Raw genomic sequence first — 25,656 nt, forward strand, 5'->3', positions numbered from 1 at the left:
TGAAAACAAGTAGACACTGAATTTTTAGCAGTTTATTTATATGAGTCTCTTCTATATATAAATATGCATTGTCTTTACATTCAGCGATTAAAGTTTTTTTTTTTTTTTTTCAGCAAATGGTAAAATATTGAGATTTACATAAATTATGGTCTCAACTGACGTGTGATCGTGGAATTCAACATTTATAGTTGGATATGGTCTTGAAGAGGTATCAGACGGCTTCTAAGTGTAGGATGCATGTCTCATAACTTCTTGAAGAGGACACACTTATTCAGTATCAAAGGATATCCTGAGTAAAAGCATCTTCAGTCGTGACGCAAACCTCACAAAACTAGTAGCTCCACATCAAAAATGATCTACAAAGTTCCTTCAATGTCTCTGTACATGTAGTATCAATGACTTACAGAGGTGTGCATTTGTAGAGTAAAAAGAGGGGGAAAAAAAAAAGTGCATATTCACACATCCAAATCTGTGCTTATGTCAGGTAGCCCACCCACCTAAGCAACGTCCTAAGAGAAAAATATTTCTTACAGTAATCATAACCTATGTCAAAAGTGCCTTTTTGTGAAGAGCAAGTGCATTGTCCCTCCACTCTGTGCTTCATCCAAGAGCCAGTAACTGTCTTTTCTCACGCCACTTTCCAGCCGCTTCAGGTTCGCGCCAGGGCAGCACCGATAACAGCCCAGTTAGGAAAAGGTGGCCACTTTAACCACGTCACAGTCTGTGTTTGGCCCTGGTAGCTTCAGAATCAAATCTGTTCATATGAGTCTTTCTTCATCCGTGTTGCCTGTGGCTACAAGCTGGCTTGTGTCCTTTGTGTGACACTGTCCCGTCCCCCTTCATCGGGGACGAGGATACCATCATAAATTCACTGTAAACATTTCTCATCTGATCAGCAACTAATGCAGTTGCAAGTTTTGAAAGTGTCTTTCATTTCTTTGTGGTCTGCAGAATAAAAAAAAAACAAAACATTCAAAGAAATGTATGATTTGTATCTAGCCTGTCCTCGTGTGTATATGTAGTAAATATTTAGATCCTTGTGTAGGCCATGAAAACAGGATACATATATAAAACTTAATGGCACTGAATTGACGCATGCTCTAAAAAGCGACACTCAGTTCAGCCCGATGTTCATCACATTACATGATATGTCACATGGTTTTGCAGATGTCCTTTGCTGTGACTTTGTTTGTGTCTTCTTTTAGTCCTTCAACCGGTGGCGAGTCTCAGTCTTTTTATGTCTTGGCAATACAAGTGGCAACATGGATCTATCGGCACTGGAAGTGGAGTTAAAGGCCTGTCGGGCCTGTCCAATGGAGTGCGGCGATTGTCTTATGATTGGCAGGAGGAAATGAAGGTTGTAAAGCTGCTCTTTCACTGCAGGGGAGAGGAGAGGAAAGACAAGATTATAAATGTAGTTTAGGCCTATTTGCTTAATGAGAACTAAACATGCATAAGCACAGATAACCATTATCTGAAATGGAGAAACAACACACCAAGTAGACATCGAGAACAGATCCGTCATCACGGTCTATGTCCACATCCATGGTGCTCTGCTCAGAAGTGAGGCAGATAGCACTGTCCTCCAGGGTAAATGTGGAGCTGGATGCAACGTCATCCCTGAAACAGATATTTTTATATTAACCAGTGTAGCAGACGGCCCTGGGAGTTTACAGTCTGGGTGAAAGTGAACGCAGCTGTATAAACACTTCTCGAAAACTGATGAAAAACATACTGTCTATAAACAAATCACAGACTATTATAGAAACTATGACATCAAAGAGGCAAAGAGATGAAGCGACTGTGAACAGGATGTGAAACCTGTCTGGAGTTGGGCCAGTGAAGTCTTCAGTTGAGAGGCTCATAGTCTCTGAAATGTTCTCACAGGAAATAAACGAACTCTCCTCAAGACTGTCAAGTCAAAATGAGACCCTTGGTGGGAGAATATGTACTACTCGTACTACACATACTCGTACATTTCATAGCAGTGTGTAACATTAAGTTCAGAGCTGCATTATTTGGGGAAATTGCACAAATTGAAATTCAGCAATTCTTGTTTCAGTGTGTGGGAGGACATGTGTCAAAAGTTCACAGGAAAGAAGAAGAAACGGGTAACAAACACTATCACATGGAAAATGTATCTAAATGATGAGCAGAGAGTGTCATTGCATAAAAGATGTCATAGGCAACAGAGCCATCACCCGCTCCTGCAAGTGCACAAAGGTGCCCCCCAAGACACAATCTAAACTATGCTTTTATCCCCATGCAGCCAATAGACATGCATGTTAAAAAAATACCCTAACTAAATACAAAGCATAGGGTTAGGGTTAGACACAAATGAACATCAGTAATTAAATACAACGAACTAACATGTTCTGACACATGAGTACTGAGTCATCACTGCTAACTTATTGTATGAGTACTTAGTACTCTTGGGTTGGGCCATGCCCATCGTTGGCCTTCATTTTAATCTCAACTACACACCTGTAAAGTTTCCTGACAAAAATCTGTCCACACACAGACATATAAACACCTGCCAAAGTACTCAAGACCACCTCTCTGGTAGCTCCAGCTACAGTAGTTAGTCATAAAAGACACAAACACACAGAGAGAGACTCACAAAGTGAAAGCGATACCAGCCTCGCTGTCATGGCTGGTAAATATAAGGCTTTAAATGTAGCTTTAAGATCAGGAGACATGGTGCAACTTTATTTATCCTCCTTTTCATTCACAGTTGTTGTTGAACCACCAGGGGGCATTGAGAGCTGTTTTCTGTGTATATATACATCAGGTGACTCTCCCTGATAAATTCAGGAATGTGTGTTTACTCTTATGACCCTTGTGACTGACTGCTTTCTGTGCTCAAAGTCAATTGAAAGACAGGTAGAGAGCAGCAGAGCGGCTTTGTTTTAGAGCAATCCTACCCTCAAACATCTCAACACAAGGTGTTACTACTGTAACAGACAAACCGGCTGTCAGGACAGGAATTACTGTCGGTGGATATACAGTCTCCATTGCCCCACTCGTCCTCTCCTCTCACAGTCTTTCTACAGCATAATGGCACCAATTATAAGACCACGTCAACGCCGCTGTTTAAATATTTATGATAACAGTTGACAGAACAATGTCAAGGCAGCAGCAGGTGACTGGTGAGGGGACAAGACCGGACAAGTCGCACAATGGAGCCTCAGAAAGCAAGCTGAACCTGACACTGCTGGACAGGAGGACAGGTGAAAGATGGAAAACATGAAGAGGATGAAGTGTCCAGAGGCTTATAGCAAGAGGGAGAACGAGACTGCCAGACGGTGCAGTGACGTGGCAAAGAAGTGGATTAAGGGTGTAATAAAAACCTGTTAATGAAAAACATTGATTATTATTTCATAATGTAGACTACCACTTGATCAGATTCTGCAATGTAATATGAGGTAGTACCTCATTTCTCAACACTGAACCACTAAGATAAATAAATATTGCTGTAAATTGAAGTTTGGAAAGATTTGTGTAGCATTTCTTCCTCCCTGTCTTATAAATGAAAGTCACAAACTGTACACACCAACACACCATTAATCCTTTGACTGTACTGTCCACATGTTGTGTAGGCAGTGTGTGTGTATATATGTATTGGGTAAATGTTGCCAAGCCAGCTGAGTCACCTGTTATATGACACACGTCTCTAATAAAAGACCATGTGACGTCAGCAACTCAGGTGACAATAATGTGGGCGTTTGCGAACATGTGTGTGTTGGGCGTGGCGAAAATTTACATGCCTTCCTTCCTTCCTTCCCGTCCTCAAGGCCAAACCTCGCAGTAAGCTACACAAGCCACTCCCGTATCAACTCAAAGTGCCACGATACAGAAAAACAAAAGAAAAACAAGTAGACACCATACCTGTCCTCTGTTTGGTTGTCCACGTTGACAAAGATGGAGGAGGTGGAGATGGTTCCCATGGAGGAGCCCTCGTAGAACAACGGGTTGGCAGGGACCAGATCAGGACGCAGGTATGAACCGAACACAGCTGAGGAGAAAACATTTACATGCATGTGAATGTGTTTCATATCTGTCCGTCTGACTCTCACTGCCTGGTGAACTTCAACATCTTTCAAAATTCATGCTTTGTTTTAATTTTTTTTTTATTGTAGTCTCCAAGGCCAGGCCGAGATGAGACCAACTTTTTTCACAGGCAGGATAGTGCTGTTCATGGTGAGTAAACTGACACCCACAGTCATGATTCCTTGGAGGACCCTAAATGCCCCATTAGTCAATCAATATGATCAATACAGCTTTATATAGCTGTATTGATCAAAATGTAAAGCTGTCACTGGATCATCCACCATGGAAATGTCAGAGAGTTATTCTTGCTATTCTATTGTGGACTTAAAAAGTTTAAACAATCCTCATGACTGAGACACAGCAGTGCATGAGATTTTGATGGAAGTGATTGAATGGTTCCAATAAAACTGATATGTAGCATATTAACCTGTATCAACTTCACACCCCAGAGTAAAACAGATTTCCTCTGACCTCTCCGAGACTGATTTAGTATCCATAAAGAGAAGCTTTAGGAAGTGCAACAATCCAAATTAGTTCACAGTAACACAGACACTGGTGGGAGAGCGCTGTGGTTTTAAAGAGAAAGTGGACGCATGACCCCACAACTTGTCTTTGTGCTCCACGCCCACGCCCACATCCTCGTGTCTTCCGGTGTAGCGTTGGCTAATGCTCCATCGCCATATCAAACACAAAGGTCAGACGCGGCTGCTGAACTCTCTGACACAAACGCCACGTTCATACACCTTCCCGCACCGGGGGTCAGATTGCGATCATGAGAGAGAGAGAGTGAGAGAGAGGAGGTGAGGATAACGCCGAAAAACCACACATCTCTTTTATTGCACATGCCCCATGGACACACACTGATGCTAATAACAAGGTAGCCTCTGTTTTCTTTCCATTAAGGCCAAGCACTGTATCAGCCGGTGACAGCTTCTTCCCCCGGCGCAGTGCTGAGAGGACAACATTTTTATGGCTGAATGCAAGTGGCTGTTTACGGGCCTCAAGTGTTCTTAAAAAGCTTTAACACGCCACAAAAACAGCAAAATGAATGGGAGTGAAATGGCAGATTGGGAGGCCGTTTAGAGATGGTGAGGATGACGAGAATGGTAAAAATGGCGAGTGCGTTTATGGTTAAAAGCGTTTAGGTTTTAGGTTTCAAACAATCTTATTAATTATATAAACACTTCTATGAACATCCCTGAATGTTGCCTTTTGTCTTACAAACCATATGGAAAACTGGCCTCATTGTGAACGACAACGTGTCACAGTCAGAAGGAGGCTTTCCCCCTAAAATGTTGTTTTGTGTACCTTGTCCATCCAGACTGGCGAGGCTGCGGGCTCCTCCCAGCCTGTCCCTCCTGTCCTCCTCGTTCCTCTCATCTGCCTGCGATGAAAGGATCTCCTGAGAGGACGACTTCAGAGCTGGGATGGAAGTGCGAGTCCTCTTTGAAGGGGAGAATCGAAGTGCTGCAGAGCAAAACGGAGGCACATGAGTCAGGGAAAGAAAAGACAAGAGGGAGATCAAGGTTCAGGGAGGCAGAGGCAGAAGACATAAGAGGAGAAGATAATTGGAGGAGATAAAGGAATCCCGATTGAAGCAATGTTCACACTCAATAAAGGTGCAATGCTTTGCCTCCAAAATTAGCAATAAAGTTATTCAACTTTGAAAATGCACAATGACGGCTACACAAGTGTCCCCAAAGACGATCCTTGTTCTGCCTCCCAAGCAGGGCATGAAATGAAATCCTTTCCTGTCATCTCCCTCTGATGGGACTTGGCGATGGCAAATAGCTCGACTAAATCCACAAATAATTGCCTCGGCCATGTTAATTTCCACAAGGGTGTCCTGCGAGGTTACATAACATTTGTCACTGTGGTAAACATGACAGCAGATTAATCAGCCTGTCATGCATCCCATCATCTCCGCATGCCTGAAATCTACAGTTTACATAGGCATTAAAAAGGGGAATCATTATTGGACTAAAGGAGTTTTTTTTTCTTTTCTGGATTGCCACATCACAGACTGTTCTGTATGACTTAACCACGAGTGTTTACACATAACCAACATGAAGTTCTTAATTTTAAAAGATTAAAAGTCTGATATTTAATCCTAAAATTGAATCAAAGCTAAGAAATCCGCACACAATGGATCATGTGCATCAAAGTCTTATGTAACAGCTATCTATTCGAGACACTAGCAGGCAAGAAAAGGGAGGACAATACAAGGAAACACTATTCCAGTCACTCTTCCAGTTAAGACAAATGAGTTACCACTGATCTAATTATGTTGCAGTGACACACAAATCCTCAGTAATAGACACTAAAAACAGCCCACAAATTCACTCTCCTTATCAGGCCAGGATTTTCTACTTTCCACTTCCCATTGCTGCACCTTTCCCTTTGTTTCGTGGTCTACCTTGACTCCCACATGTGACCATCATCGACCTGCAGACTTACGCTGAGTCTTCCTGAAGACCCGTGTGCTCATGAACTTGAGGAAGCGGCTGGCGTAAAAGCCGGGCCGGTGCACCGACACGGAGTCCTGGAGACGGGCAGAAGAAAATGCTTTTATTAGGCCAGTAGACTTAGAGGGTATGTGTCCGAACAAGTGGCTCGTTCATAAAAGCAGCAGTGTCAGATTTGAGCAAACTATCAACTTACACCATCGTACACCAGGGCTTTCCATGAGTGTTCCAACTTTTTAATGAACCTGGGGGAAAAACAAAATAAGAGGAAGCCTTGTCACAGATATATTCACTTACACAACAACTTCCCCTTTATGTTTGATCAAACCTGAGACGCTTCCTCCTTCCCTCTTGGTGCAAGGTTACGGTTATTTTCTAGATTTTTAGCAGAAAATACAATAAAGCCTCACATTATGTCACGTTTACCCTTTAAGGTTTGCTTCTGACTGAGGCAAGCTGAGAGAAGTAAGGCAGGATAAATGGAGACAAATTGGGCCAATTCATCCTTTCTCCCTGGCCTGATCTCGCCTCACACACTCTGTGTGCATTTGACGCCCCGCACAAACAGGTCAAAGATTTATGTGACGCTTTTAAATTTCCACAAGTTTGAAAAGCCGATGAGCCAAAAGGCTTCCTCCTCACGACTCACTGCTTGCTCTCAGGACAAAGAAAATCAATGTGTAAATAAAGAAGACTGACTGCTGTGTCATTTTAAATCGTGTTGGATGGAGAAAAAGTCTGGAGTCTTTTCAGGAGTGTGGTGAAGTGGCTTGTAGCTCTCTCCATCAATGCCGGGTGATAATTCAACATTAAAAGGTCTCGTCACAGGGCAAGCAGTTACTCCGTGCTGTCATACTGTATTATTCATGCACATTTCCTCTTAATTCTCATCTTCATTTGTTACTGATGAGACATTTCAGTTTCCAGAAATTGAGACAGACATACTGTAGATGAACAAGAACCTGATCATATAGACAGATTTAAATGTGTTTTATGGCCCCAAAAGACAACACAATGAAGAATTTTCCAATCAGCAATAAAAAGAAAGCACCAGTATTAGAAATAAAACGACAGAAGGTCTGACAGCAGGTTTATATAATCTCCTAAAGATCAGTACCTGTATGACTGAAGAATATCTATGATACCCAGGAAGATGAGCAGCTTTTCTTCTTTGTGTGTTTTGGCAGGGATGCCACCCATCCTAAAACAGAGATAAAACACACCAGCAGTCAGAGACTTGCGACTGTTCTTCTTCTGCAGTGCTTGAAACACTGTTCAAACAAAGGCAATATACCTCCGCATTTTCACAAGTGTTTGTAAAAGAGGCACTTACTGTATTTACATTCGTGTGTATCGCTGTAAATATGCAGAACAGTGGCTGTGTTTGTATTTGTGTAGCTATGGTTATATGAGAGCCTGACTGTGAGCCTGTGTGAGCACTGTTTGAGTGTCCTGTGTGAGGTATGAGCATCGTTGTATAACTGTGTCTGTGAGAGAAAAGGTGGAGATTAAGAGACAGACAAAGGCAGGGTGTGTATGTCCAAATATGTGTGCATAACGTGTGTGTGTGTGTGTGTGTGTGTGTGTGTGTGTGTGTGTTCTCTCCCCACTGAGCTGACTCACGTGTCGTCTGTGGTGAGGGCTTCAGCTGCCCTGCCGTCTCCCTGGATGGACTCCATGGCGGTGGAGTAAAGGACCCTCTGACCCACAGGTCTCCTGCCGTCGCCCCCTGCCTGGCCCAACTCGCCCCCCTCTCTCTGGCTCTGGTCCAGGACGTGCACACCCAGCAGCAGACTGTAGTCCATGATCTTAAAACTCTCCAGCACCTATGACAAGTTAAAAGAAAGGGGGATTTCACAAGAAATGCTTGATGAGTCCACCAATAATTAATGGCCACAACAGGATAGTTCACATTCTCTGTGACCTGTTTGAACACTGAAGAGATTCATGCCCTGGTCCATCCATGTGGATGCTTTAACTTCGACTCCCCGACAGTAAATATAACAACACTATGAAATGTTTTCAAAAACACATTATTTTCCCACCTAAAACACCCATCATTTCATCACCCAACACGTTTCAGTGACTCAGAGACCAGAAGGCTAGCAAAAGGAAATCTCTGTTTAATCCAGGTTTGAGCTGAATAAACAAGGTGTTTCTCCACAGTGAGCCAAGTGTTACACATTGACCCGACCGAGGAGCCTTTCGCCCACTTTCCCAGAGAGGCTGCGACTTCACGTCTCCCCCGGTGCTCAAGTAAAGCAGTGTTGTGGCGAGACAAGGGTAGAGAGAGAGGCGGGAGCTTGATCTGAGAATGGGACCAGGGTCAGCGTCAGGTAGCCAGGCTTATCTTATGACTTTGTCTGGAAGAAGACCAAAAGACTCTTAGATATTTTAATTTGCAGTCCATAAATAACACATTTATATAAGCCTACAGTACAGTAAAAAAAAAAAAAAAAAAACCTACGCTATAATCAAAGAGCCGTCACCCAGTATCCAGAGAAAACCAGCCTGTCCCTCAGAAGAATGTGAGACCAATAGAGTTTTAAAGTTGTCCTACAACTACCTCTTATCTTTCTCTAGATAACTCATTTTCAATGCATAGTCAATGAGACATTCTAGTTTGAATCTGTAAGAGACACTACTGATGTATAAAGTCACGGTCACAAACATTCATACATGCGCATGCAAACACACAAACACAAAACAGACTTAATGACCGTCTCGAGCAAACAGTGGGGCTTTTGTCTGAGCTTTGCCTGTTCCATATCAACGATTTGCATCCCTTCACTCGAACTCCCCCAGCCTATTCAAACGGCAGCCATTTTGAACAGAGCCACGCAAACCAGGCTGCCTACAGAAGGCCATTTACTGCGAGTCCTGGCCCCAGCTTTTCCCCGAGCAAACAATCAAACCGTCAGAACACAAAGAAAACAGTAACATTTCTATGGATGTTTGTGCTCAAGGTTTTCTTTGGATTCTGACAAATGCTGTTTATATGTACGGGTACAGGAAAATATCAGTGCAATGAATAGAATCCTGCGAGGTATAACAGCCAAATGTTTGGGTCTCTCCCCTGGGCAACCTGCCCGCTGTTCCCATTTCAAAAACAGCTCATTTTCTTACAGTGAATGGGAAAGGCTAATCCTAACACTCCTGTAGGAAGTGAGCTTTGTCACGGCAGCCTCTGATCTTCAAAAAATCTCTGATTTCTGTTTCTCAGTTTATATTCCACCCTGTAGCACTCCTCCACCCATCTATCTCTGTGCCAGCAGGGCTGTGGATTTTCCCATAGTGCTTGCTGGTGTGACACTAATACACTGCAAGCTTTCTTAACTATGAGTCTGTGTGCTGAAAAGCCAGAACACAGAGCCTCTTACACTCCTCCCTGGCCCAGCTGTAGCATTGGTAGCACTTGGTATATATATATATATACACGCTGACTCTGAGTCCAGTTACCATCCCGGGATGTTTTCTAAAGTACGCCTCTATAATTCACGAGTACAACCTGCTACCCATGACTCAACAAATTAGATTACAGACATGTGGCTTTTAATTTTGTCATTTTGTCATTTGTTCAGGCTTGTTAAGGCACATACACTTTAATTGATGACAAACTGTTCCACAGTATTTTCTAGATTTCGGCATTTTCTTCTTTTTCTTCTTCTCTTCCTGATAAAATCTGTTCCAAAAAAAGACTCCGGTCTTGTAAGAAATAGGCTATAATAATGTCATTTGAAATCAATTTAAAAAACATTTCTCTCTCTGTGACACTGTAACATAACCATGAACATTTCACAAACGGCTTCTGTGTTATATTACATTAAATTGTACACAGGCAACTAATAAAGTGGAAACCCAATGACAACACGTCATATTTGCATTTTGTGATCTGAGACAACGTGCATGGACGTGTGCACAGTTTGATATTTCAAATTTATATGAGGACGTGTAGAGCTGCAATTATTGTTCAAATAAATGATTACTCCATCGACAGACTATTGATTGGCAACGCTTTGGATGACCAAATAATTCAATTCAATTATTCAATTTCTGAGAAAAACGCCTGGTTATCTTACGCTGCTCTGATAGTAAACTGAATCTCTCTGACTTTTAACTAATGCTTGGATAAAACAAGACATCAGACCACATCATCATGGGCCCTGGGAACTTTTTTCAGTATGTGCTGATATTTTGTGCATCATTTAATAGATAAAATAATCAGTAGATTTATCTCTCATGAAAATCATTAAGTGCAGCCCTGAACCTGTGTGATTAACAGGTTCAAGCCATGTCTTGTGGTAGAAACAGAGTGTTGTGAATGTGGTTGAGGATCCTGTTGAAGCCTCGCTGACTTTCAACCACAAGGTCACGGCTTTGGTCTTCTGCAAGCTGAGAGTGAGAGAAACCATTGTTGCCACAGGATCACGTGGCGGAGAAGAGGGGGAACTATACAGTAAATGGTTGTTTATGATTGGCTACACTAGTTGCTACGCAAGCCCATTATTGTCCTCCTACCAAGCACGCATGCCTGCATTGTCTGAGTCTTTCTATTTCTGCTCTTGTCCGTATCTGAAATTAAAGGATTTCCACTTCACAAACACTTGAGCTAAGCTCTAAAAGTATCTTAAAGTCATTTGTCCCGGGTTGTTCCCTCAAAATGACGAGTGTTCTTCTGTCAAACACATGCTTTGAACAAAACTGTCTTAACAGCTTGACCACATCATCATCATCACTATCATCATTGTGTTTGTCTCCCAGACGGCTGCTGTCACACAGTCACTGTCATTTAACAGGGTTGTGATGCCGCTCAAATCACAAACAAGCCAACACCAGACCGGTAACTCACTCACTCTACAATAAACCCTCTCTGTCTCACTCTCTGTACAGTAGAGTTCAACATGAATTATTAATGCCTTGTGTTGTTTTGGCATTTGGGGAGTATCAGTGGAGCTGCAGAGTAATGGAGAAAGGAGACTTAAAATGGAGAGCATACCCTGCGTTTCCCTACAAGTGTCCCGCACAGCAGAAACATCTGATTCTCTCAAAAGCATTGCACATTGCACATACATTCCTCTCAATGTTCCGCTTTCAGCTTCAACTCAACTCTGACCTCCCGCATTCCTATGAAATAGAAATCACATCGCACCACGCTCTGGAAAAATAGCTAAAATTTATTTTTCAGAGGCCTCACCACATGTACTTTGACAGGACAACAATCCCCCTTCCACTTCCTCCCTCCCACCTCACCCCCTGTTGCTTGGCGTCTGCCGACCCCTCCTCTGTGTTTTGGTCCGCGGCCTCTCCTGGGGTGACGGGGTTAGCTGCTTACTCATGGAAATGGACAGAGATTCTGCTTAGAGGGCACTTTGCTTCCCGCTCAGGAGGCGAACGCAGGAAGCCACGACAATAACAAACTGCACAGCACAGCTGCTGTTTGCGAAGCAGTCTCACTTATATACATACATACACACACACACACACCACAGCACATCCTTTACAGATACAATATGTGGCACACAGGGGGGCTGTACATGCATACATAGCATGGAGACAGTGTATGTGTAAGGTAAGTTTGGGTAAGGTCGTAAATGAGTGTGTGTTCTGCCAGGTTAAACATTAAGGAGGCACTGACTTAGCAAGACAGGAGGATGTCATTCTGGCTGCAATCTGCTTAAGAAAACATTAAAAGGAAAGCAGAGAACATTGGGAAAGTCAGCAAATTGTTTAATGAGGGTGAGAATGGCCATAACCTGAGGAGATCACTTGAAGTTTGTCTGAATTTCTGGTAAGCTCGCTCTAAAATAACAAAGTCAAATGTTTGACTTAAAAGGTGGGGGAGCGCCTGTTTACACACCTTCCCTGGAAGGATACCTTTACGATACACTTTCCCAGAAGGAGCAACACGAAACCACAAACAAAGTCTGGTAGAACCAGAAAATTTACTCAAAATAAAAGTCGTGTCACTTCATGTGTGGCTTAAAATTAGTGAAGAGAAGAGAAGAGAACTAAATATACACACAGCATCACACTGTTCATTACCGCTAACTCTGCTCCACACGCCATCAATCACCGTTTGGTAATAAAACTGTCAAGCTTCTTCTATTCCCACACACTAAAAACTGAAACATTTAAGCTGAGGCTCGTGTAATGGAAGTCATTAAGTTGTTAGCTGAATGGTGCAAGGCCTGCCAGGTCAGGCAGGTTGGCGTGGCCCAGCAGGAAGTTGAGTAGGAAGGCTTTCTTCCCGGTTTCTGGACCTCGTCTAATGCACACTGAGAGTAACATCCAGATCTGATTCCAGGTTGAATACCAGGGCACACCCATTGGAGTTGTCGTGTGTAGGTGTGTGTACTGCATGTGCACCTACAGTATGTCAAGCAGAACGAATGGGATTACCACACAGATGGCTTTGGGCTCCCATCATTAGCCAGCCACTGTGAGGATAAAACACCGTAAATCAGTGTCTGGCAGCCATAATTGTCATCACCCATAGAGCTATCCCAAGAGACACAATCACCTTGTCTTGAGAGGACAGGGTAGGTCACTGCACATTTGGAACATATATTTAGTTTGTTAAGGAACCAAGCGAAAAGATTTATTGTATATTTACAATGACGGTGTCATTGTATTAATCCAATGTTTTACTGTTTTTGAACCCATCTGTGACCTTTTTTTATTTCTAGTATGTGATCTACACTCTTAAAAAGTCTCTCATTGGCTCTCAAAGTTCAATGAGGAAAATGATTTCACAAATTTTTTTTTGTACAGAAAATGAAACTTTTCTGCACGTGTCTCTTTGACTTCCACGCAAATCAGCAATTCAGCTCTTCTGTTTCTTTTGCTTTTTAAAGCCTGGAGGCTTGTTCTTTCTTTACAACTGTGTTCCGCAAACACGTCAGCATAACATGAAAATGTTTTGCACATGGTCCTTGAGTCTCTAAGCTCTTTCCAAAAACATTTCCTCTAACACTAATGTAATGTAGATAGACAAAAGGATAAGAAGAGATTTTTTACTTGATCTATTTCAGAAAACTAATTTTGAGTACTGTTGTCTGTCCTCGGCATTAAAATAGAGAAGAATGAGAGCCTTTAGATTAGAGGACTATCTTTGGACCAAGGTCTGAGTCTCACACTACCAGGATCATGTCTTAATCACATTCAGTGTTTGGAGAGCTGTCATGTACTGTAACATAGCAGCACAGAGAGAGGAGAACAGAGCCCGAGGCAAACTGAGAGCTTTCACTGAACACACAGCGGGAACACACTGCAATCCCATTAGCAAACACATGGAAACCTTTTAAACTTTTCAAAACATTTTGTCCGATTTAAACATTTTTTTCCTGAACTAGTACACAATGTAGAACTGCATGATGTGTTTAAGCTTCCATAATTGGTTACAAGAATTAGAGGGCAAAGACAACCCATCAACAGCTCAAAGATTGAGGGGCTTTGCTGCACACAGGTCAAAATGTTTAGGGAAGGAATGAAGGCATGAGAATTCAACATACATGGCCTTTTTAAGGAAAGTAACCTGATAATGAAATGACAGTGGAATGATAGTGATCTTCCTGTTGTGGAATGACTTTGCAAGTTGAATGACAGTCCAATGAACAGACAGAGACAAGAATAAGCACACATACCATACCAATCACCACAGACGCGCGCGTGCACACACACACACACGCACGCACACGGCTAAAGCCACCTACCCGACAGTCTCTCTGTAGAGTCTTCATTAGGTTGTTGTACGTCTCTGCGTCAAAGTAAAGCCCTTCCTCGTGCATGTCCTGAAAGTCCAGATCTTTGTAGGTCGGACAGGTCTTTTCCCTCTCTTTCCTGGACGCTCGCCTCTTGTAGGTGGATCCTTTCAGGTCATATTTGTAGTGCATCTTGACGGAGCGAGGCAGCACATTGTTCATCACCACCAGTCGAATGTTGATGCCTCCAGACTGGATGCAGTATAGGCCGTAAAACTTGGGAAGCAGCGTGCGTGGATTCTGGTTCAAGTTCTGTGAATTTAAAGAGTAAAGGGTCACACAGCTGTGAGAATTGGTGTACTTCTTCATACATTAATAATGGAAACACAAGGAAATGGTTCGGTTCCTAATTTGTGAATGGCTATATTCTGTTGCAAATTACTCGAGCTGTAACCCTGGAAACAAAATGGTGCCAAAGTGCCAAAAACTGCAGTTCCTTGAACGGCCACTTCAGAATGGCTCCAAAGGTGTGTCAGTTCCCGTAGATCACCATGTTTCCCCTTTCATGACAACTCTATGGGGGCTGAATTTTTATATAACTCACCCATTTAAAATTTTTTATCAAGGCCTGAAGTTATGCGTAATTGAGGGCGTGGCCACTTTGAGTGACAAGTGTGTGCCGTCAGAACTGGCCTCCTTCTCGGTATCTAGCAACTAGCTGTCTGATAGATGTCACCTCAGCTAATCTGAGTTACTGAATCTGACCTCTCGGCTATGTTTGACAGGTTGGTGCCTTCTGGAGGATTTTTTATGCAAATATCAGACAAATAATGTGCATCCCCTTGACATCAGTCTCATGGTGCCTTACAGCTGGAGCTAATGAGATCGTTCACTACATTTCATGAAAGCCACTTAAGCATCCAATACTGGATCTGTTCAAATTTACCACTAAGAGGATCTTATAGACCCGACCAACACTCAAAAGTCGAGTTTTGCCGCCTCACCGCTGGAGACCTCATGAAGCCACATTAAGTGTCTCACCATGTAGTATCCAGGTAGCAATCTCTGGAGAAACTTGGCCTCTTTGTGCTGGACGGTTTTAATGATGAACTCGTCATCGCTGGTTAGGTAGAAGAGGGAGCCGCTCGCCCCCGGGTTGGCCAGCTCTATCAGAGGCTCATTTACCAGGGAGTACTGAGAAAGGAAAAACATAAACAAACTAGCTTAACAAAAACAGCTCTTAACATATAAACTGCTATACAGAAAAAAAAAAACACGTTTTAACGTTTATGGAAATTATGATTAAACAATGATGCTACACCACAGACATCTTTTGTTTGTTTAGTGCTGAAGGAAGAAAACTGCCTTTGGCTATTTACACTAAGTCCTGTGATGCACCAGGTTTCGATTCAAATATTTGTTTTTGTTTTAACGGCTTCATACTCTATGTGGCCAAAAGTATATGGGCAGCTGAACATTACTGGGGACCGCTCAGGGGCCTCAAACTCTCATGGGAGCCAGTGGGCTTCAGATTGACTGTGTGACAATTAGTTTGTGCTAATTTAAATAAATACAAATTTGTTGGGAAACTATGAACAGCTGAACACATTCAACGTTTATATGTTTTCTCAAATTAATGTGTGGTTAATCAAATGACCTCAAATTCATTCCTAATTCCTACATACTAGATACATAATGCACAGTCAGTGAGAGAAAGAGAGATTGGGGTCAACAGATGCCAACACCTAGTTTTTGACCTGAATGCGTTAATGCCGCCTTGGCAAACACTTTCTACAAAATCTTCCAACCTGACTGCACGGATTTGCTTCCATTCAGCCAGAACAGGAGTAGTGATGTTTTGCAATAAGGCCTGGCTCACATTTGTAGTTCCAATTCATCCTGGGGCAAGTGAGGCAATTGGTTCGGTGTAGGCCAGTCAAGCGCTACCATAACAAAATGGGAAAACCAGTTCTATATGGACCCGGGTTTTTGCATGGTGTAGTAGTACATGGTCGTCGACATACTTACATATGTTTTACTAACACATCAGTTAAAGCAGGTTTCTCTCTCTCTCGACATTTGGTTTGTTGTTAGACAAACACATTTTCATTAATTGTAGAAGCGCCAGTTCTGCTTCAGAGCAGCCAATGGTAATAGGAGCAATTACTGCTTGTGCCTTCATCACAATCAACGTGTGAGGGAGAGCCTGTGAGAGCAGCGTTAGATGTTAATCAGTGCGTTATGAGAGCAACATGTTCAGAGGAAGAAACACTGGAGGCATCCGCTCTCCCTCTCCAGAGACTCTTCCACGGATGACCGTCTGCAGTCGCGTTGACTTACCAGCAGGAACACATCCGCAGTTTATTGCATTTGCATTCAGGATGTGGATGTGTGTGTCCTCTCTCTTTTAATTAGACTCTGCTGTGTGTGCTCTGTCTGAATGAATTCATCATCACCTCAAGGACATCCATCATGAGCACATCCTCTAAGCTTCTGTGCCTTATGCCATCCTCCCATACCTCCCTCTACTGCTTTGAAGTTACATTTAGTCTCTGTCTCTCCTCCAGAGCCCTTTGTCTTTCACTTATGCAGAAACAAATTTGGCATTCAAAAACAAGAATGCAGCTGGTGGGATTTTTGAAAGGAGGCAGACAGAAAATAGGAAAACGGCGTCATAACACGATAAAACCCCAAACAAGATTACACAAAATCTAATTTGTGTTCCAAGCAAGAAGCATAAGTGTAGGACAGGGATGAAAATGGCAACAAGGTATACTCTGGTGAGCAGCAAATTAAATTAACAAACAGAACAGCATGTAACATGTAAATAAAAGCTTTTTAACGCAAGGGTTTTTGAAGGCATCGTGAGTGATAATAGACATCCAAAACATGAATTATTAAAATGCTTCTGTTGGAAAAAGTCTGTCAGAATCGCTTGTAACACGTTACTCTCTCATACCGTCTCTCTGTCTCTGTGTGTGTTTGTGTCTTTGATTCTGCTGGGAAATCACAGAATCAACCGCTGATTTCCTTCACCACTGGGAGCTGGTTAAAGCCGTCGTAATGAGGGCACGCTCCGTTAGCTCAGTCATTACTTCCGATATCGCCACCGCCCCAATGTTGTGCCTTGACTTCACCCTCCCATCACGTCTTTCTGCTGCACAGATGGTGTGTGGCATTACCCGCCCACTACTCAATAAAAAACACTTTGGATTCTGTCGTGATTAAGTATGCACTAAAGGGGAAGATTAGCATTCAGTCAATGGGAAGTAATTCAAGGGAAAGAAAACCAACAGGCAAGTGCATCTTCATTGTGATGATGACCAATGTTCATATTTCTATTTCTGTTTTTGATATGTGCATGTATAGAAACAGTGAGAAAATCACACTTGGGTGTTCATGAAAACAAATAAATCAGCTACATCAGGTTATGTACGGGACTATTCCTTGGCAGACAACCAGCAGAGACTCTGGAAGTCGCTGCAAAATAAGCGTCAAACATCAAAGCATTCCTTGAAGTTTTAAATGCAAAATCTAAAATTCCTATTTTTCTGGGTACAACATCTATTTTCTACTTTCTTACATCCTGAACCGGATGTGTGTTTGATTTAAAAATGAGTTGCTTAGAAGCAGGAATGAACTTGAGGACTGAATTATGTGTTTGCATAATCATGTGCATATGGAACAGATAATGACCAGCTAGGTCTCAGCCAGCTTTTAGTCTTACCAGGTAGTCATCTGGCTTGATGCCGAACAGATCCCTGAAGTAGCGGAAGGCCAGCGGGGCATAGGTCTTGAAGCGGAAGTCGGGATAGTGATGGGCTGGGGTCAAGTTGCTTCCCTCGCTGGTTTGAGCGATGAATAACCAAGCCCACCAGGAGACAAAAACATACATTTGTACATTAGACACAGTAATCCGACTAAAATAAGAAAGGATAAAGAACACCTTTGGCATTACATGAGTAAAACATATCAGTATCAGTGTCACTGACACAGATTGGCCAAGCAAGGATCCCATACATGGGGAAAGTGAACCCTAACACCTAATCTTTGTGCCTGAGTATCAAGGCTATTGACTCCTGGTAAGAGTATCAGAGGGCCTTGTAATATGCTCCACCCATGCCTCAGTGAAGTCATCAATGGGAGCCTCAGATTCACCAGCATTGTCATGACAAACTGGCCTGTATAGTGAGTTCCTCGCCTGGAGACTGAAGATGGCTTGATTACTGGAGCTAAACAATACCAAACAACACATGAGCCTTTACTTCGAGGGCGAGAAAGGGAATAGCAAAAAAGAGAAAACACAAAAAAACACAAAATAACCTACTTTGTTTTTTTTGTTGCCTTGATTGGACCATGACACATTAATGGGCTTCGACAAAGACCAACCCTGTTTTGCAACTAGCTTAACCTGTGTCCCACGGTAACACCATGACACCGGAGTAAGCACGTCTGACAAGGTTAGAGTGAGTCAGCAGTTGAGTCTTTCATCAAATAAACTCTCATTGGAATCAATCTCTCTGACCCTAAAGCTACAAGAAGTAGGTTAATAAAGGTTTTTGTTTTCCAGGGCACCTTTAAATCTGGTTAATAGTTTAAGAACTTGGATGGTTTTCAGGGTAAAGAGGCTGCAGTATTGTTGTTCTGTGTCTGTGCTGTAGTCAGCTGTCAGGCCCTGATGTGTAGTGTGTAACACTATACCTGTGATTACTCTACAATGAAATCTGACTGCTCTGTGAGGGCAACAACAATTATCTGCTATCAGTGACTGACAGTCCATGAAGGTAACGTACGCCTCGCATGGAAACCATTTAACAACACACGGCACCTGGAAATGTTTCATTCAATCTAATCAGGGAGCCATCTGTGTGTGTGTCTGCCTGTGGAAAGAGGTGTGATGGTTGTCAGAGATACATGAACTAAGAAACTGTGTTTTTGTGTGTGTATGCGTGTGTGTGCACGTGTGTGGGAGGAGTCAAAGTGATCTGCGACATCTCCAGCCATCCAAAACTCGACTGACAGGACAAACAACAGTGGAAAAACCTCCAGAGAGGAGCAACAACGAGACGAGGAAGAGAGGGAGAAGAGTGGTGAGACGTAGGGAGGCAATAAGAGCATCTGAGAGCCATCTCCATCACTCAGACACTCTCTGAGGACACTCTGTCAGTGAAAAGAAAGAGTAGGGGTTTGTGTTTGTGTGCTATTACAGAACAGAACGCTTAGAGAATGTAAAGAATAAAGAGGGAATGGTTATGATAGATGCAGACATAAAACATCCATTTTCTCTCTATGTTTTGTTTGTGGTGTCTTGTGCAATTTGTAGCCTGATTTTTTTGTTCAGTTTCTTTTCACAGTGAAAAGCTGGCCCCTAAAGAACTTTCATTTCATTTCACATTGGGTGAAATGGTTTGACATTTGGTGCAGATTGAGGACGCTGAACAAACTTTGCTTTGTACTTCATTGTCACAAGCTACAGCAGGTTTTGAATCCTCGTCACTGCAGGGTCAACAACAAAACCAAGAGTAGCATAATGTTTGGGCTGTTGCTTAGGAGCAAGACGGTAAAAGGTCAATATGTGTGCCAAGGCTAGGTTTGCATAAACCATACTGAGTTTACATATCCTGGTGCAGCATCTCAAAGGTAAACCACAAAGTATTTCCTGGTAGGACTCTAATTCTCTTCCTGAAGTCTTGTTTGGATGATCTGTGTGGCCACAGACAGCAAAAACAACTAGTGAACACCTTATTTAGGTAGAAATAAAACAATTAATATCATCAATCTATTACTACAGAAAATACCAAACAATGAGATCCTCAAAAACTGACTGTACTATCTACTGAGGGACTCAGTGTGACATTTCCATACATTGACTAATTGTGAAAAGAGGTATGGTATGTGTCAGAGCGTCAACTGTGTATTTGTAAATACATGAGTCACACTTTCAAAGAATTCCTGGGTCTGTTCTGTATTATATAAAACGTTTCTTTAAGCTGATGATGTAATTACAAAGACAGCCTGAGATGACGGAGCGGCAACACACTGACGTATGTTTTGCACTGTGGCAGTAAGAGGCACACAGTAAGCTGATTTCACAGTTCTTGGCTGGATAATCCACCAGAATAGTTTTATCCTTGCATCATGACTTAGACAAGTAAAATTCACTTTACTGACAAATGATAATGGTTGCAGTTTGTGGTAGCGGCATGATTTCTTTGGACTGGATGTCCACCGACTGCAGTTTCCATTGAGCATGATTAATAATACATTTAAATGTTTTTAATACATGACCCAGACACATAATATTGAACGGGCAGACAGGCAAAGTCTTAGTCTTAAATCGCTTTCCATTCATTGACTTTGCAGAGTCAGGAAACTGTTGTAACCAAAGTGCAGCCCGTTGCCACCTACACATACGCACCATGAAGCAGCTCTCTGATTCACTCACTCTTGCAGACCAATAACCTTGAGTTTATGTGAAAGTCTGGGCTGTTATTGTGTGCAAAACCATCGCCACACAAATAACCTACCTGATGAACGAGTGCTTCCGATGACGTATACATCACAGAAGCTGTCTTGCTGTGTTTAGAAGCTGTCTGCATTAGTATGAAAGTGTGTCTGTTGACACTACGCAGCACTGACCTGGGTAGAAAGACACTCTCCACCACATAGAAGTCTTGCATAAGCACATCTCTGTCAGGCTTGGAGGTGAGGTTGCCCACTGTGTAGCCAATACCGAGCTGAATGGAGCCCTTCAAGGCCGATGACGTGGTCTAGATGGGAAAATAGAGGAGAACACATCACATCAGTCCGGCTGTTGTAGCAGCACTGTCACTTGCTATCCCTGTTACATTCGCCATGTACCTTCATTATAAATATTAGACCTGAGAATGGCGACCACAGAGTTTGATTTGCTTAAAATCAAGAAAGCATTTTGTGTATGGTACAATTTTAAAGTATAATTTCCACACAGACACAGCTCGTACAGGCTGGGACACAAACATACTCTTGCTGCCACCACAAAAAGACCTTTGACCAGTTTTTAGTCCCAACCTGAACAGTGGTAGCTTCTGTAGAGAGCCTCATAATGGTGACATCTTAAGAAATGCTGCCATAAGCAGTGACGTCCAAAGTTTTAAAAAAAAAAAAAAGAAAAAAAACAAAACAAGTATGACCAGCACTTGACTGATCTCTGGCAGTGGGCCCTAACAGAGGGCAGGACATTATGTGCTGTAGAAGGACATTTATAAGCACTCATGTGACTCACAAGTAAAGGCCATTTGGATTTGTTGGCTCTAAACAGCAGCTTTCCAAAATAAATGTTAATGGTAGCATGTTCACATTCGTCATAAGAGTAAAATAAAGCCAAACATAGTGAGGCTCTTGTATGAGCAGTCAAACTTTTCTTTTCTCTGTTTTTACCTTCTTATACGTTTTCTCTCTGCTTGTGTTCCAAGGCCCTCCCATCCCATTTTCTGTTGTGGTTGACATCTGAAAGACACACAAAGTAACACCATGAAGAACAAACTGACTGTACGAAAGTTTAAAGACTGTTGTAACTGATTTCATAGGTTACAATAAAAATCGAATTTGCTGAGAAGTCAAGACCATAAACCTGCCTTGCTTAACGAAAAGCTGTGCCCGACAAACGGCAATCAGGGCGACATCTCTTGATTGTCAGGATGAGCAATCATCGGGAGGTTTGGATTCGTCAGGGGACCCTGTGCAAGAGAACAGACACACAAAGAGTTAGTGTTACACAACCAAAAAAAAACGAGAGCAGAAAAACGCTCACAGCCTCTCCTGCTGTGTGCAAAAGTTAAGATGTGACAAACCCAGGGCAGTGGGGGAACATGTCCACCAGCTGAGATTCCTTAATTAACTGCGATACATTTGTGTGTTGTTCATCTTAATGCCATCACTCTCCTGTTAATCTCTGCCTGAGAGGAGAGGCAGTTGAGTCTTTTCTCTCTCACTGTTGAACTGGTCTGCAGCAGGAGATCTTTGCTTTGACAATCACTCATGACTCACAAAATGTGCACGCATGTGTGTGTGTGTGTGTGTGTGTGTTGTGTGTGTGTGTGTGTGTGTGTGTGTGTGTGTGTGTGTAGTAAGAATCCAACCTCTTGTACAAACGTATTTTCTTTTTTCCTTCCATGTTCCAGCTCTTATGTGTGTGTTGAATAAAAGACCCCTCATAATGGAGCAGAGCTACAGTGTGTGTGTCACCGAGGCGAAAAGTTGGCGCTGCCCAGCTTACAGCACAACCAAGTCATTACTGAGCCACAAAAAGCAGTCTGCCTCATTTCCTATGTTCCCAATGAATTTTACTGTACCACTCATTTTGAGGTTCTCGCCCTCCTTATGTTTTTTTTCCAGCATGATTTCCTCCTTCACTCCTCAGAGAAAATGAGGCAGAGTGACATAAATCAATGAAACTGTGACATAACTGTGCCTCAGGAAAAACAGGGACACCGACGGGGAATTGAGGAGTAGAGGCTTCACAGAAACACTGGCAAAACTGGGACTTCGTCTGATAAGCTCTGGCAAGCCTGCAGTCACTGTACCACCTGCATATAAATGCACCTGCAGGTCTCAGAGCCTCAGTGCTGCACAATATCATTCTACTTCATCAGCGCTTCCAGCACCATGTCCTCCTGTCACCTTCTCCGTGACCAGAAATTACATCTCAATCAAATCACAACCTATTGCACTGAGAAGGTAATCTCTCATCACTGTGCAATGGAACACTTTTATTTTGAAAGTCTTATCATCTGCTATATTAAGGAAAGGTTACAATGCTGTATTACTTATGACTAATAAGACCAAGTATGTTGTAGCCACGTTTAAAAATAGCCTTCAAAAGGAGATTTGCCCATGTTCACACACACTCTGTGATTCAGATATTAAAAGAATGTATGAGACGCTGAGCTCTTATCTTCAGACTGGGTCCTTATCTGTGCACCAGCTCTTCTGTTGCTATAAACACAGAGACAACACCTTTTGGACTCAAGGCACATCTCCCAACTACATCTATTTGTATTTGTTTGGGTCTTGCCTGGAATGCTGTTATCACACAAAAGAAATCTTATTGATTATATGTCATTAGTAGTGAATCTGAGTTATCAGATGTTGATCCACCTGAGCCATTGTAGTGTATGACTGGATGTGTGCGCTCTGAACCTGAGGAATGTTAACAAGCCTTCAGGCAGGCCTGTCTGGCTCAGCCCTGCTCTGGGTGTCAGTGTTAAAAGGGATTGTTTGGACCTCTCTCCCCCTCCCTCTCTCTCTCTCTCTCTTTCTCTCTCTCTCACCTGACCCCACAACCCAGCCAGTGCTCTAACAGACTGTTTCCAGAACAATCCATGAGAGGCCAGCAGCTGCAGGGAACAACAGCACGTCTGTTGTTGTTCACCTCTCAACAAAGAGAGGCAGACAGATGGATGGACACATGGATGAAAATGGATGGATGGTCCTAATCATCCACGTCTTACCACTGTCAGACAAAATACCACTGGCATACAGGAATATAAGAAGGAAAACAAGGGAGCACATGTACACTGTTACACACATGTAAGACAATACCTTATGTGCCACAAATACAAAAATGCATCGTTGTCAAATCAATGGTGGATGTTTTGTGGTCTGGAGGAGAACCAAATGGGTAAAATGATACTACTGATCAATAAAAAGGACACTCTGTACTTGAAAGTCTAAATCTGATTGAAAACATTTAGATCAGGCCTGTGTAGAGGGGCTGAGTCGTGCTGTTTGTTTCTGTGTCTTTGTGAAAGTGAAGCAAGGTTATATAAAGACTTGATACATCAGTGTTAAACTGTGCAACACTACGTCTGCATGATGCAGATCAGAGGAAATTTTCGATGGAATGAGGAAAAATCCAGTCTCGGTAAAATCTCCATTCCAAACAGTTGTCAAGCATGGATTTAACGCAGAGACAAATATACTGTACGAAGACAAAGCAGCTGTCCGATAAGACAAAACTGTTGCAACTGCAAAGTTTCCTGGCAATTTCACTCCAGCTCTCACTGTGACTGGGTCAAAAGCCAATCTTGGTCAACAAAGTACTTCGCATTTGCTTTATCTTTCTGCTTGTGAAGCACTTTGTGACTTCTGTTCTTAAAAGGTACTTCATAAATAAACGTTCCTTCCTCAGCTCCTCTTACCCTCAGTTTCCCTGTTCCTGAACAACTCTATTCCAACTCGTCCATACACTCTTGTCAGAAACTCTGCCACCCTTCAAGCAAACATACTTGAGTGCAGATCAAACACTGGCTCCCATACCATATCTCCTCCACATTTTCAGAGATATTGCCAAGGGTGCCAGTCAGCCCTTGTGGAAGTCAAATAGCCACTCTGTAGCCAAGAAGTTCTGGCAAGGGAAATATGTTGCTGAAGGCAGACATGGGCCGTCTGGTATGATAAAAATGCAGATCCAATACATCTGAACTGTCAAGAAGTCTAAGTAGCAGTGGCAATATTATCTCACTGACTCCAAAGAGCAAAGTAGTGGTACTAGTAATAATGAAGGCAGGGATCGGACAGATCAATCAACACCACCAGTCACCAGCCACGCTCCGCATGTCATACAGTTTAAATATAATTTATCGCTATCTATACTAAGATCTAGTTCTTCACGATAAGTGACAAAGTTGGAACAGCAAATCTCACAGAAGAGGATTTTCAAACCATCTCCCCGTGTCATCTGCCCACAGAGTTTCTATGTCAGGACGCAGATACTACATATAGGTTCCTGTTTGCTTCAGTTTCCAGATACTATTGGATTACTGCAGCAGATTGGAGACATAATGGAGAATCAATAGCAGACCAGCAATGCAGAGCACTGAGGACTGGACTGCTGGGCTTTCATGACCTTCACCATCCCAGACTGTGAGACGTTAGATAAGCACAGATATCTGGATTTGGATGAATACAATCAAGAAGATGCACGGGGAGTCAGCTTAGCTCAGCCTGTAGCGGATCAGCTTCATCAACTTAACTGCTCTGATCCTTGACTACGGCTCACACAAACTCCTGGGAGGCAAAAATTTAACTCAGAAAAAAAACGTGTTCAGGTGCATTGTTGTTTGTGTTTTCTAATCAAATCTCTTTTCAGTGTGTGAAAATAGTATATTCCAGGACCACGCGCAGCATGGTAAAATACACCGAAACAAAGTGCCTATTAATAGATTAAATAAAATAACAACTTTAAGTATTACATACCCCAAGCCTGTGTGCATGCACTGTATGTGGTGTGGGGCTGTAGTCATTATCTTTCTGATGCCTTGTGTAAGCACTTGTTCACAGTTTGGTGTGTCAGTGTGATTACATAATTGGCTTAGTTACCCCGACCGTGTAAAATAGTTGCTTCTGTGAAATGTGCCGTGTTCTGTTATGAATCATGCGGCCGGGAAGCAAACATCTAA

The 25,656-nt window shown here is 42.6% G+C and overlaps 1 protein-coding gene across 1 annotated transcript in view; it reads right to left on the reverse strand.

Annotated features, from left to right (window-relative positions):
* Positions 1 to 17: 17 nt before the first annotated feature.
* Positions 18 to 25,656, reverse strand: part of pip5k1bb (phosphatidylinositol-4-phosphate 5-kinase, type I, beta b) — a 33,355-nt gene continuing 7,716 nt past the window's right edge. Inside the window, exons 2-15 of the mRNA XM_056375670.1 lie at positions 21,832 to 21,933; positions 21,635 to 21,703; positions 20,855 to 20,985; positions 17,943 to 18,060; positions 15,257 to 15,409; positions 14,228 to 14,527; positions 8,139 to 8,341; positions 7,633 to 7,716; positions 6,712 to 6,760; positions 6,508 to 6,592; positions 5,359 to 5,517; positions 3,889 to 4,015; positions 1,497 to 1,620; positions 18 to 1,377 (exon numbers count right to left, since the gene is read on the reverse strand). Coding sequence (XP_056231645.1) covers positions 1,375 to 1,377; positions 1,497 to 1,620; positions 3,889 to 4,015; positions 5,359 to 5,517; positions 6,508 to 6,592; positions 6,712 to 6,760; positions 7,633 to 7,716; positions 8,139 to 8,341; positions 14,228 to 14,527; positions 15,257 to 15,409; positions 17,943 to 18,060; positions 20,855 to 20,985; positions 21,635 to 21,703 — 1,605 coding nt within the window. The 5' untranslated portion in view covers positions 21,832 to 21,933 and the 3' untranslated portion in view covers positions 18 to 1,374. The remainder of the gene's footprint in view (positions 1,378 to 1,496; positions 1,621 to 3,888; positions 4,016 to 5,358; positions 5,518 to 6,507; positions 6,593 to 6,711; positions 6,761 to 7,632; positions 7,717 to 8,138; positions 8,342 to 14,227; positions 14,528 to 15,256; positions 15,410 to 17,942; positions 18,061 to 20,854; positions 20,986 to 21,634; positions 21,704 to 21,831; positions 21,934 to 25,656) is intronic.

The sequence above is a fragment of the Seriola aureovittata genome, chromosome 5 (genome assembly GCF_021018895.1).
Source record: "Seriola aureovittata isolate HTS-2021-v1 ecotype China chromosome 5, ASM2101889v1, whole genome shotgun sequence".
Taxonomy (NCBI): domain Eukaryota; kingdom Metazoa; phylum Chordata; class Actinopteri; order Carangiformes; family Carangidae; genus Seriola; species Seriola aureovittata.